This window comes from Hippichthys cyanospilos, chromosome 1, assembly GCF_059441005.1.
Source record: "Hippichthys cyanospilos isolate Australia breed blue-spotted pipefish chromosome 1, RoL_Hcya_1.0, whole genome shotgun sequence".
NCBI lineage: Eukaryota > Metazoa > Chordata > Actinopteri > Syngnathiformes > Syngnathidae > Hippichthys > Hippichthys cyanospilos.
In genome coordinates, this window is record NC_142369.1 from 25,089,134 (window position 1) to 25,100,878 (window position 11,745).

An 11,745-nucleotide genomic window follows, 5' to 3' on the forward strand; every position below is an offset into this window, starting at 1 on the left:
ATTGTCACACAGCCTGGCCTTGCATTAATTGAGCTACCGTAGTTTTCTTTTGACAATCAACTTCAAAGAGGAAAAAGAACTCTTACTCTGTACCGAAGTACAGCTGCTTGCGTAAAGAAAAGATTCAGGTAAAAGCAGCGGTGATTCAACTCATGACTTTGCTTTGGTAAGGACAAAGTAAAAATTAATCATTTGCAAAGTGAATTGGATGTAACAGCCTACTGAGAGTTGCTTGGTGCATTCGCCTAACATGGGTGCAGGCAGTGTGGTTTCGATTCTCATAGTTGCGGTGCAAATGTGTGCGTGAATGGTTGTCTCCAGCACACCCGCGAGCCTAACAAAGGATGAACGACATAGTACAGTCTGTTGATTCCCCTCTTGTACATGCCAACCTGAGCAATAGCATTGACTGATGTGGGAGGGGCCGCATTGAGATGGACGTTCAATACCTATTTTAAGAACTTGGCACAATGAAAACAATACAAGTTCTTTTCCACACACAAAACCGTTTTTCCACCTTTGTTAACATATATAGTAGAACACAGAAGAAAAAAAAATAGTTCTGGCTCAGGCTTACTATATGCTTTCAAAACGTGTTCCCACAGTGATGTGAAATGACTAACATATAAGTTGCCAAATCGGCTCACTTGTACATAAAAGCCAGCCAGAGGCTGTTTTTAGGCAGTCATCCTTGATTTTGACCAATGAATCTTAAACCTGGCTTTACCCTAAGCCTCCACATTATGCAAATACAGGCAGAAAATGACATTCAAAAAATGACATGGCCAATGGGGAAGAATGTTTTTTCCCTCTCACTGAAATATAGTGTTCTGGATTTTATCAGTTTACATTTATAGCATCAAAGTGTTTTTCATGCAAAGGTTTACTATTTTTTTCTTTTTTTTAATGGCACAGGCTGGGATGTTTTGCCCCTTAAAAAAGAACCAAATTTCTCAATGCTTTTCCTGGGGGGAAAAAAAAAACCTGACTTATACACACACTACTTAGCAACTGGAGGACTATGGAAACCATGGCCGACACGCTCTGTGCATTCATTCCTGTCACATACACAAACGATTTCTGAAAATTATATTTTTAAAGTAGTGGCTTCTTTTTCGAATGGAGCCTTAGTACTCTTCTTACAAGGGAGGATGGCTGCTTTTGAATTGGTTGGGTCAGGGTGATGAAACTCCACATTCATGCTTTTTGTTCTTCAATCCAATTGATTCGATAAAATATTTCATACTTGCTATAGCTCCTAAACATCCTGTCCAGATTTGTGCAAGACACACTCTGGCTCAACACTGCTTCTTTTGTTGAGCCCTCAAAGTGCTCCTTCAGGCACCCGTAGTGCCAGGCTGAGACCCGAACTGGGTGGGCAAGCGTGGAATGCAGATTGGGGTGAAGATGACACTCTCCAAACAGAATGAATATACTGAGTGAGACAGAACGAGCCCACCACAACCACAACAGAAGCATTTGAAGGATTCACCTTCATATATGTGGGCCACACAGTAAAAGCTTTGGCTTCTGCTTCACTGCTGTGGGTATTGCCTTTTTTTCTGTTTTTGTAGTTGATTAAAAAAAAAGAAAAAAAGGTGATGTGTGAAGAAATATCAGTTCCACTTTATTGGATTGCTGTTGCATTATAATACATTGTTTGCATTTTGCTGCTAATATAGTCTACAAGTTAAAATAATGTTGAAGAATGGAACAAAACTGAGTCTGAGTCACTTCTACATCAAGAATTCCATACCGGTAATCATTATGCTACAAAAATGGAATTTGTATGCAAATAATGATGCACGCAAAAAATCATGTGAGAGCGACTTGATCTGCAATTGAGCCAGCAGCGCTCAACGTACGGATGTTAAATACAGTCATATTCTAATTCATTTTCAGGTCCTCTTTTTCTTCTTCTTTGCCTTTTCATTGTCATCATAAGCTTTCCTCTTGGCAGCGAGCTTGTTAGCCTGCGAGAGAGGACAAAAGAGCACAATAAGCAGAAACTCAGTTGTAGCAGAGTTGACTCAAAGGTCACAGCCTTTACATTCTTTTAGAAATATGTTTGCTAAAGTGTTGCGTATTGGCACACAGCAACGATAAGAGGGCGGGTACAGTAAATAACCCATTGTATGTAGAAAAAGTGGGACTTATCAGAGCAAACAGACTTATCATTACAGAAATCCATATTGAATCAATAAGTAATGGCACAAACCTCTCTGACTTTTCTCTTTTTTCCAAACATGATCTTATCGTAGAGGTATTTATCCTTTTTCTTCATCATCATGATGGCCAGTCGCTTCTCCTCGGCTTTCTCTTGCTGCTCTCGTTGAGCGGGATTATCCACTTTCAATACGCCGGGGGTCACCCTGATCTAAAATGATGAAGTCCAATCTTTTATTTCCAATAAATGAGTCTGAGCAGGATGATGAGAAAGATGGCTCACGTGTCACAAACCTTAGGCTGGGATCTTCGCTGCAACCTCTTGAGATGTTTCTTTTGCACTTTGTCTTCCTCCTCAGCTTCATCATCATCATCCTTGTCCTCTTCACTCTCCTCTTCCTCCTCATCGTTTTGCTGGGCTTTTAGGGAAAAAGAAAATTGATCCGCAAACAAATACTACTATAATTACCACCCTTGTATTAAAAGCTATACAAAGATTGTGATGTAAAGGACACTCAAAATAATCCTTTATTTAGCTTTGGACAATAAATGAATGTCCTACCAGGCTTCTCTCCTCTTTGCAATGCCATTATCTTCAATTTCTCTGGAGGAACATAGTCTCCCTCCTTCTCCTCTACAAATGGCGACAAGTGGGGAGGTAGACTGACTCCCATGAAGTAGTCCGCCACAGGAAGGACCATTTTGGCATTGACACAGTCGTACACCCATTGGGGCTGGATGTAGTACCTGAAATGTAACGTTATCGAGTGATGAACACTTACTCGTCTGCTTATGTGTACAAAGTTGCTGAAGTAGGGCACTGAAAGAAGATGCTGCGTAAAAGCCGTTGTGATTTTTCAAATTCACACATTAGACTAAGTCTTGCTAAGTTTCTAACACTAAATGTGGCCAGATTTAATTTACCTGTTGATATACTGTGTACGAACATTCGGTCTATCAACAATCTGATGAGTTATAGTCTCATCCGTCTCCTCGTACGTGCTGCCAATGCAGACCGATCTGTCCCAGGACACCTCACCACCAAAACATCTGTCAGGCGAGTAGTCAATGTGACAGGAAGAGTAAGTTAACGTGTACGGTGACTGCATTGGTGTTGTTACTCACCTGATGACGAAAGCCAAAGATTCTCTGGGTACTTCTCTGTTGAGGAAAAACTTTAATCCCTCAAACATCTTTTTATGGGCTTCCTGTTGCTTTTGCTCCCTTTCTCTTTCCTCCATTTTTTCCATGTCTTCCTAAAGGGAGCATAGTTGTATTCCATTTCAACCCAGTGATTCAACAATTTATAATTCCTTTAGGAAGTTTTGGAGACAAAGTTGGGTAGCATTTACACATTTGCGGACAACATGGGGAAGTGACATAGCTGTAGAATTATGGTGAAAATAGATGAGCCAGGTATGAGATGAAGACAAAAAAAAAGTGCATAGAGTGCTGGAAAATGATTATTCCCTGCAGACACCCCGGAATAAAGTTAAATCTAGGAAGAAAGATTTAGCGATGGTCATCCATTTGAACTGAAACTTCCATGGGCGAGGTTCCACTTCATCCCTGGCAACCAAACAGAACTGTATTCCCGTGTTTCACGCCTCCAAATGTTTTGGCATACATTCCACTCTCACTTATGCCCACAGAGACCAATTACTTAATATACTCACTTGTGATTTCTCCAAATATAAAGGCAGCAACAATGACAATGGTAAATTTGCAGTGGTAAAACTTTAATGAATTGTTATGCATTAGGTCAAATTATTCATATCCATGCATCTTCTTATTACTTTACAAACATAATGCGATGAGATCGCTCACCAAACAAAAACACTATTACCTTACAAGACCAAGAAAATTGTGCATGTCTCTGTGTGTATATAAATTGAAGAAGTCAATCATGTTCGTGTTTCCAGTCTTGTTTTTTACCTCATCAACAGGAAAGTGGTCCACTTGTGCTTCTTCTTCCTCCGCAGTAGAAACTGCCCGAGCCAAACTTGCACTCAACGCTGAGAGTTTCTGCATGAAAGAAATTCCACAAATAAATATCATTTACAACCACACTAATCAGACATTTGAAGGTCTAGTATAGTGGACTGGTTATTTGTACCTCCAAATAGCTTTCTGTATCCATGGCATAGTCCTCCTCATTTTTGTCCTTTAGCTCCTGCTCTGCTTTACTGTCAAGCTAAAAAAAAAAACACACAGACACACGCATGCACACACACACACACACAACAAAAATACAGCATATTGCGGTTGATGTGAGATTTTATATCCATTGTAAAGTAAATCGTTTACACTCAAAAGCACAACATTGCTGTTTGAGGTATGATTCCGCAACACACATAGCTCAGCAAAAATTCTCAGACACTAACATCTCTATATACCCCATTGAGCCATAAAACTTAATTATACCTTTGGTGGGTAAACCAGATTGAGGGAATGGTAGAGTCGGAAGTTGATGAAGCCCAAGAGGGTTGTGTAGAACTCTGTGAAAGTTGCCATAACTCTGTAGTCAACATCCGTAGGGTGCTAAAAGAAAAAGAAAAAGCTGATCGAGGAATTTGTAGCAAAGTTTAACCCGATGTAGAATAGTTTTTGTATTGAATGCTCAGCGATTGCATGATCATTATACAGGGCAGTATGTTCCATTTTGCACTTACATCATGGGAAAATTGATACGGAACCAGCCATGTAATTAGCTGCCCCATCACATCAACTTGGTAATATATTCCCTTGATAGAGATGAAAACCTGTAACGAACCAAACAATTAAATAAAACTCCTGGAAAATAAAAAACAAAACAAACAAACAAAAAAAACCAGTAGTTTTTATAATGTAACAAGGCTTTTATTGATAAAAGCTGGTACCTTTCTGAGGGCACGAGACACTATCACGTAGTTCATCCATTCGACAGTGAGACGTCGGCACAACTGTATGGTTTGCACGTGGCATTTTCCTGTTCGAGCAAACGTGGAAAAGAGGAAGCACATACAGAGAGCATCTTCAATATCCCGGAGAGCATCAATAAATGTGGGATACCTGCGACATAAGAGAAAGAAAAATGCCTTGTTGGTTATACACATAACATTACATTGCTAAACTATAGAGCACAGTTTTGAACTTCTCACCTTTCTTTGACAATGTGGTCCAATTTATAGGTTGGCTTGTTCTCCTTTAGCCTTTCCACTGCAGAAGTTTCTCTTTTGGCAAAAGCCTTCTTAAGTTTGCGAACGAAAATCTTAATAAAAATGAAAAGGTAAGATTAAAAGAAAGGAAGGGAAGAGAGCGCTTTTCAACGTATATCAAGTTAAAGCATATGAGTGTTCATGTATTTAATCTTGAACAGTACCTTGTACTCTCTGAATTTGCCAACGATTGGCTCATGCAGAAGAAACCGAATGTCTTTGAGGAGGTAAAAGGTTCTTGGAGCTGTGGAGCCTTTGTTCACTTTCTTCTTATTCTTGGGTTCGTGGGGGTAAATGCCTTTGAGAATGCATAATCGCCTGGAACCCCAAACAAATCACGTGTTTAAGTCAAGAGGCTTGGCAAGGCTGAAAGTTTAAAATCAATTATGCGGGTATGCATGACACGCGGTGCCAAGAATGAAACTAAAATATCGAAAATTACCTGAAATCTGGGAGGCTTAGTTGTAATTTCTTACGGGCTCTGTTTCTGGTGATATAGTTTGTGGCAGCACCACTCTCATACTGCAAAAGAGATACAAGTGCCTTTTTATCAAGACATACCTTAACCAAATGAACGAGTTCAATAAATATTTACACAACATTTGTTAAACCATTAATTCCACAAGCAAAAGAAAAACAAACTGCGGTATTAGCTCCAAAGCTAGCTAGCCCCCACGATGCCAACACTGTCAAAACTTTTACATAAATCCGGGCGACATTTACCTTCTTCTTTTGCAGGCCTCCCATTTACAAACAGTGAGATGCACAATGTCGCATATGTTGTAAACAAAACAAGCAAAAACAAATAATTGTCAACGAAGTCGACAAGAATAACACCCAGCTAAAGAGTACTGCACGTGTATTATGACGTGCTGAGCGGAGGAAGGCCGCAAGCCCCTGGTCTGCCCGTTTATCTGCCTGTATAAAATAAATATTTGCAACAAGACCCAATTGCGCCTAACCGTGCGTGTTCATCCATAGCGAACAAAATAGTTTGAGTACGTTATAAAAGCTACTCATATAATAGTCTATTAATTTAACAAAATTCTGCAATAAATTATGAGTTTGACCACATATTTTATTCTAGGGAAAATGTTTCGGCAGTTGTCACATAAAAAAAAATAATGAAATAAATAATAACAATAATATCATCATCATCAACAACAACAATAATATTAACAACAACAAGAAAATAACAATAATAACAATAATAATAATAATAACAATAATAATAATAATAATAATAATAATAATAATTATTATTATTATTATTATTATTATTATTATTATTATTAATAATATTATTATTATTATTATTATTATATCTATCACATATAATATTCTTTAGATGTCTCAGATATCATACACACAAACCCCATCTCAGCTCCACCCTTTTGTCTTCTCTCTGTTTGGGGCAAGTACAGTAGTAACACAAGGTGATGCACACTGGAGAGGTAGAGAGCAAAGGATCAATAGAAATTGATGCTGGTTAGATTGAGATAAAATTCTAAAACAAGACAGGCTATCACTAAGTAGCATATTCAAACATGGGACTGACTGCATGTTTAAGAGACTATTTTCTTGGTTTCGTGGAGTATGAAACACCAAAAATCATGGTGGTTAAAAATTTAACTCTTGGAGTGATTTACAGAGGAGTTCAGTTTATTGTCATCACCTACTTCGTCTGGTAAGTGTTGTGTTTGTACACATGGATGTTTATTGACGTTTCAGATGTTTTAAAACTGTCCTCAACATATCTGTTAATGTATAAAAGATTTATTTGTTCTCATATTTCCACCCCACTGCATTTTATATTGATTCAAATTATTTGTACATCTGTTAAAAGGAGCGTGTTTTCTTTTGGGATACATTATTGTATATGAAAAACCGACTAGTCTTTTGACATAAGTAAAATATAGAAAACAAAGGGTAGAGTAGTTTGTTTCACTTCTCCCTACTCACCTTAAATACATAAACGATATGTGATATCATGAATGATCCTGCTTTCTTTCTTTCTTTCTTTCTTTCTTAAATATTGTAATGTGTTTATATGTTCAATCGGTCAATTCTTATATGATTGATCAAAATATAATACCAATAATTGCTGTTTCCAATATTCCATTGAAATTTCATTGGGGAATACATTGTTATTGGTACAGCATTGTTCCACTTTATATCCTTTTAATATGTGATTTTGCATGTGTGCTCGAGGTATGTCTTCATAAGTCAGAAAGCGTACCAAGAAAGTGAAACACGTCCTGAGAGTTCTGTTTACACTCGCATGAAAGGCTCAGCAGTCCGTGGTGATCAAATCTTGGACACTGTGGAATATGTTCGGCCATCAGAGGTAAATAAGCTTTCACACATCTTCTCATGATCTTCCTATTATGGAGGTAAAGCATTGACCAGCGTTAAGGTGGCCTCTCGCAGGGTGGGGATGTCATTACTGCAATATTGAGACAAGAAGTCACATACAACCAGAAGCAAGGAACCTGTGCTGAGGTAAAAGGCTTCTTAAGTCAAACAGCACAACTGAAATGGATTAAATGTAATGAACATTATGTGTTAATTGTCTGTCCTGTATGTTTCACTAGTATTTTGGTGTCGCAAATGCCAACTGCTCGAGAGACTCAGATTGTGTCCAAGGAGAAGTTGACTTTAACGGCCATGGTATGGTTTTCCTGTGCTGTTCTCGCAAAACATCCTTCATGAACCTACTCGTCTCAAAGTTATCTGCCATTGATTATGTTTGACAGGCAAGAGGACCGGCAGATGTATTCGATACTACAACCACACCTTCAAAACCTGTGAGATCCAAGCCTGGTGTCCTATTGAAGAGTTTGCCGCCCAGAAGTAAGAAAGCTCGAGTATCTACTTTAGTTAGAAAAAATATGTATTGTAATATGTATCTTTTCTTTTCCAGTAACATCCGAGAACCTTATCTTTTGAGATTATTCAGAATGAGTTTTTTCTTTTTCACTTCACAATAAAGCTCCCTAAAAATGTATGTAAAAGTAACACTCTGAAATGGTTGAGTCTTGTAATATGGTGTCATTTGGAATGGCTTTAGTGAGTCACTCTGTCCAATGGTTACAGAGAGCCATCTTTGGTGGAGGCCATCAATTTTACTGTGTTCATCAGAAACTCCATACGTTTCCCAAAGTTTGGAGCGCTGAGGTACTTGTATACTCACACATGCATGCGAATCAAGACTTAACTTATTATTGAATTTCTCTTTGGCAGGGGTAATATTAAAGATGCTTCGAACAAGCGCAACATGCACAAATACCTAAATAAATGTCAATATGATGAGGACAAGGAGCCTTACTGTCCAAACTTCCGACTGGGCTTCATTGCACATCAAGCCCAGGAGAACTTTAGTGAGCTCTGCAGAACGGTCAGTACAGTACGTGTTACACATCAGCTATCCATTAAAACAAATCTTGAATCAAAGGCGCAAAGGACATTAATATTTTACAGATTGCACTTCATTAAAATACACCATTTGTAATTATGAGCTCACTAGATGTTTTATTAATTAAGTATAAGTATAAGTATAAGTATAAGTATAAGTATAAGTATAAGTATACCCGCAAAGTCCAATAAGATCCAATACAAATTGTGTTGTTGTTATTGTTGTTGTGTTGTTGTTCCTGCTCGATCACAGCCATGTTCTACATCTTCTTTTAAGTGGCTCTATATAATGTCAACAGATTTGAATCCACTAATCAGCATATCTCAATATATATACACTATTTTATGGTCATTCTCAGGGAGGGGTGATTGGTGTTTTTATTAATTGGAATTGTGACCTGGATCTGGATCCTTCCCGCTGTAAACCCAAATATTCCTTTAGGCGTCTTGACCTCAGGAAGGATCAAGCCAACTCTGGTTACTATTCCAGGTGAATTTCACAGGTAGAATAACATATTAAATGTAACGTTGTTGTCCCTTTTAACCGCAAACATTTCCATTACTAGATTTGCCAAATACTACCAAAAGGATGGGATAGAGTCTCGGACACTTATCAAGGCCTATGGCATTCGTTTGGATGTCATTGTTCATGGAAAAGTAAGCAGATGCTAAGTAAGACTCAACGGCTATTTCTGAAGTCCTGTATTCACATGCTATTGCAATGTTAATTCATTGCAGGCGGGTAAATTTAGCCCAATTCCAACCATCATAAGTACAGTGACTGCTCTGACCTCTGTTGGAATTGTAAGTTATACCATCATTTCTAATTTGTCCATTTAAAAAAAAAAGCATTCGGACACAACTTTGATCTCACTCCTACCGTCAGTGTACCATTTTCTGTGACTGGATCATGCTGACATTTATTGACAAGGATGAAGTCTACAGTGAGAGCAAATTTGATGAAGTAAGTAAATATAATCATCTGGAACATCGGTTTTCACTTCAGAATGTGCTTATGTAAATCTAAGACCACATACCAGCAGTATTCAAACATACCTTAGGAATTGGTAACCAATTAGTCACGCATGAAAAAATAGTAACCATTGCTATATTTCACCACTTAATCTTGTTTACAGCAGTACTTTCTTTATGCGAGTCAAATTAAGTATGATTTAGTTATCCTTGTGATACTTTTCCCCTCCAGGTTATAGATGAACCGATCAATGACCAGTCCATTCCTCCACAACTACTTTACATCACCAACTTCAGCTCATACCAATCAGACTTGTCAGATGGCGTGCCACTGTGATGTCATCAAGGTCTCCTTACTATTGTATGGACTACACCGACGTTTTTTCCAGCTTGTGACAGCAGCTGCATTTATTGTTCATCAAGAAATTCAAGTTGTTGGTTCTCTCAAATAACTGAAATGCAGCATCAGTTCTATTATTAAATGCTGTGGAGAATCTTCAGTGGTGTAAGGCAAACATAACACATACAATACATATTGGACACAACCGTAGGTGAGCGATTCTGCTTTTATGCGGCTAACAATGCTTGGTAAATAAATGCATGAATCGCGTGATTTAAATGACTGAAAATACTTTTATTTTCTCTGACAGTGATGAGCAAATAAAGAATTAACTTTGGAAGGGCATATTTTTTTAAACCACTCTTTTTGTGTTCCTTGCGCAGGTGCCCATTGAATGCGACTTGACAGTAAATGGCCTTACCAATTTATGGCTAGTAAATTCATCATATATCAGAAAAATACAATTCATCTTACATCAGAAAGCATATACGCAATTTCATGTGAACATAAATTAACATTTAATAACATCAATTGTGTAGCATCATCTTCTAGGCTTATACTGTATGTAATGAGAGCATTCAGCAGGAAACCCTGCACAGGAAGTGTAATGAACAGTAACACAATAAGTCAGTCATTTCCCATCAAATGTCTCTCTAACAAGATTCTGGAGTTCTCTAAAGCAATCTGGATTCTTCAGAAGACCATAAGGACTAGTGATGAAACCAAAGAGTAATTGAGCCAGTTCTGTGATGATGAGTAGACCATTTCAGTTTGAAAAAAAGAAAAAATCCATTGCGTTAGTCTAAATATGTCAAAATTTACACAGATATTGTTCTGCAACAGAAATGTTTAAACGTTTGACATTTTTGTAATTTTGCATGTTTCAGAAATATAAGGCAAAATAAAAGGCCAAAACAGACAATTTACTACTATAGTTTCATTTAATCAGTATTGAATACTGTACCTTAGCATTCTGTTTCTCAGGGAGAAGTTTGTATTTTATGTTAACTTTTACTACACACAATCAAGAAAGACAAAAGAAAGTAGGGGTGTAGAAATGTAAAAGATCCAACAGGGTGTCAGAAAAAAGGCTTTAATTGTAATCAAGAAATTGCCATCATAGTTAGAGCATTATTTTTTAAATTTCATTAATCTAATTTTTAATTTCTAAATGTATGCTTTTTGAGGCTAATTAAATCTGTTTTTATGTGTCATGCTTTTTGTGTTTGAGTTGCTGGCTCTGGAAAACAAAGGTCAATTATGCCATAAGTGGACACTGATTGCCTGTCATTAATGTTTGGTATGATTGATAGGTTCCTTTTGTAGTTGAGAGGGCAAGTTCAGGAGCAGAAAGATATGAAATATGAGAGTTGGTCAGATGAATGCTAAATTTAACTTTGAAAATTCCCCGACTGCACCTTTGATAAAGGTAGTGATACCAGTTCTTTGTAAAAATGAATTTGCTTACCACAGAAGCAGCTCAAGTTTAGCCTGCCACATAAATGCATAAAAAAAGCATCCAACTGTAAATGCAGCCACATCTAACGATAGCAGCAAAGACACAAATGTAGCGAGCAAAAGCAAAGCTTTTTGCCAAACTGCACTTGAGAACAGTCCGCATTTGAGCAGTGCAATTGACAGGATTGACAATGTTAT

At 37.6% G+C, this 11,745-nt stretch overlaps 2 protein-coding genes across 2 annotated transcripts; one reads left to right on the plus strand and one right to left on the minus strand.

Moving 5' to 3' along the window:
- Positions 1 to 1,604: 1,604 nt before the first annotated feature.
- pes1 (pescadillo ribosomal biogenesis factor 1) lies at positions 1,605 to 6,255 on the minus strand. The gene is made up of 15 exons (XM_088434146.1): positions 6,087 to 6,255; positions 5,806 to 5,885; positions 5,528 to 5,681; positions 5,307 to 5,416; positions 5,046 to 5,217; positions 4,839 to 4,928; positions 4,591 to 4,707; positions 4,283 to 4,360; positions 4,102 to 4,191; positions 3,292 to 3,422; positions 3,091 to 3,216; positions 2,729 to 2,913; positions 2,461 to 2,585; positions 2,219 to 2,377; positions 1,605 to 1,973 (listed from the first exon to the last, which is right to left on the minus strand). Exons 1-15 carry the CDS (start codon positions 6,108 to 6,110, stop codon positions 1,899 to 1,901), a joined length of 1,716 nt encoding a protein of 571 aa, XP_088290272.1. The 5' UTR covers positions 6,111 to 6,255; the 3' UTR covers positions 1,605 to 1,898.
- A 577-nt stretch (positions 6,256 to 6,832) lies between these two features.
- Positions 6,833 to 10,119, plus strand: p2rx2 (purinergic receptor P2X, ligand-gated ion channel, 2). Its single transcript, XM_088424031.1, has 12 exons — positions 6,833 to 7,050; positions 7,575 to 7,710; positions 7,794 to 7,865; positions 7,958 to 8,033; positions 8,120 to 8,216; positions 8,460 to 8,540; positions 8,607 to 8,760; positions 9,137 to 9,267; positions 9,344 to 9,434; positions 9,516 to 9,581; positions 9,664 to 9,741; positions 9,982 to 10,119. Exons 1-12 carry the CDS (start codon positions 6,911 to 6,913, stop codon positions 10,084 to 10,086), a joined length of 1,227 nt encoding a protein of 408 aa, XP_088280157.1. The 5' UTR covers positions 6,833 to 6,910; the 3' UTR covers positions 10,087 to 10,119.
- The last annotated feature ends 1,626 nt before the right edge of the window (positions 10,120 to 11,745 follow it).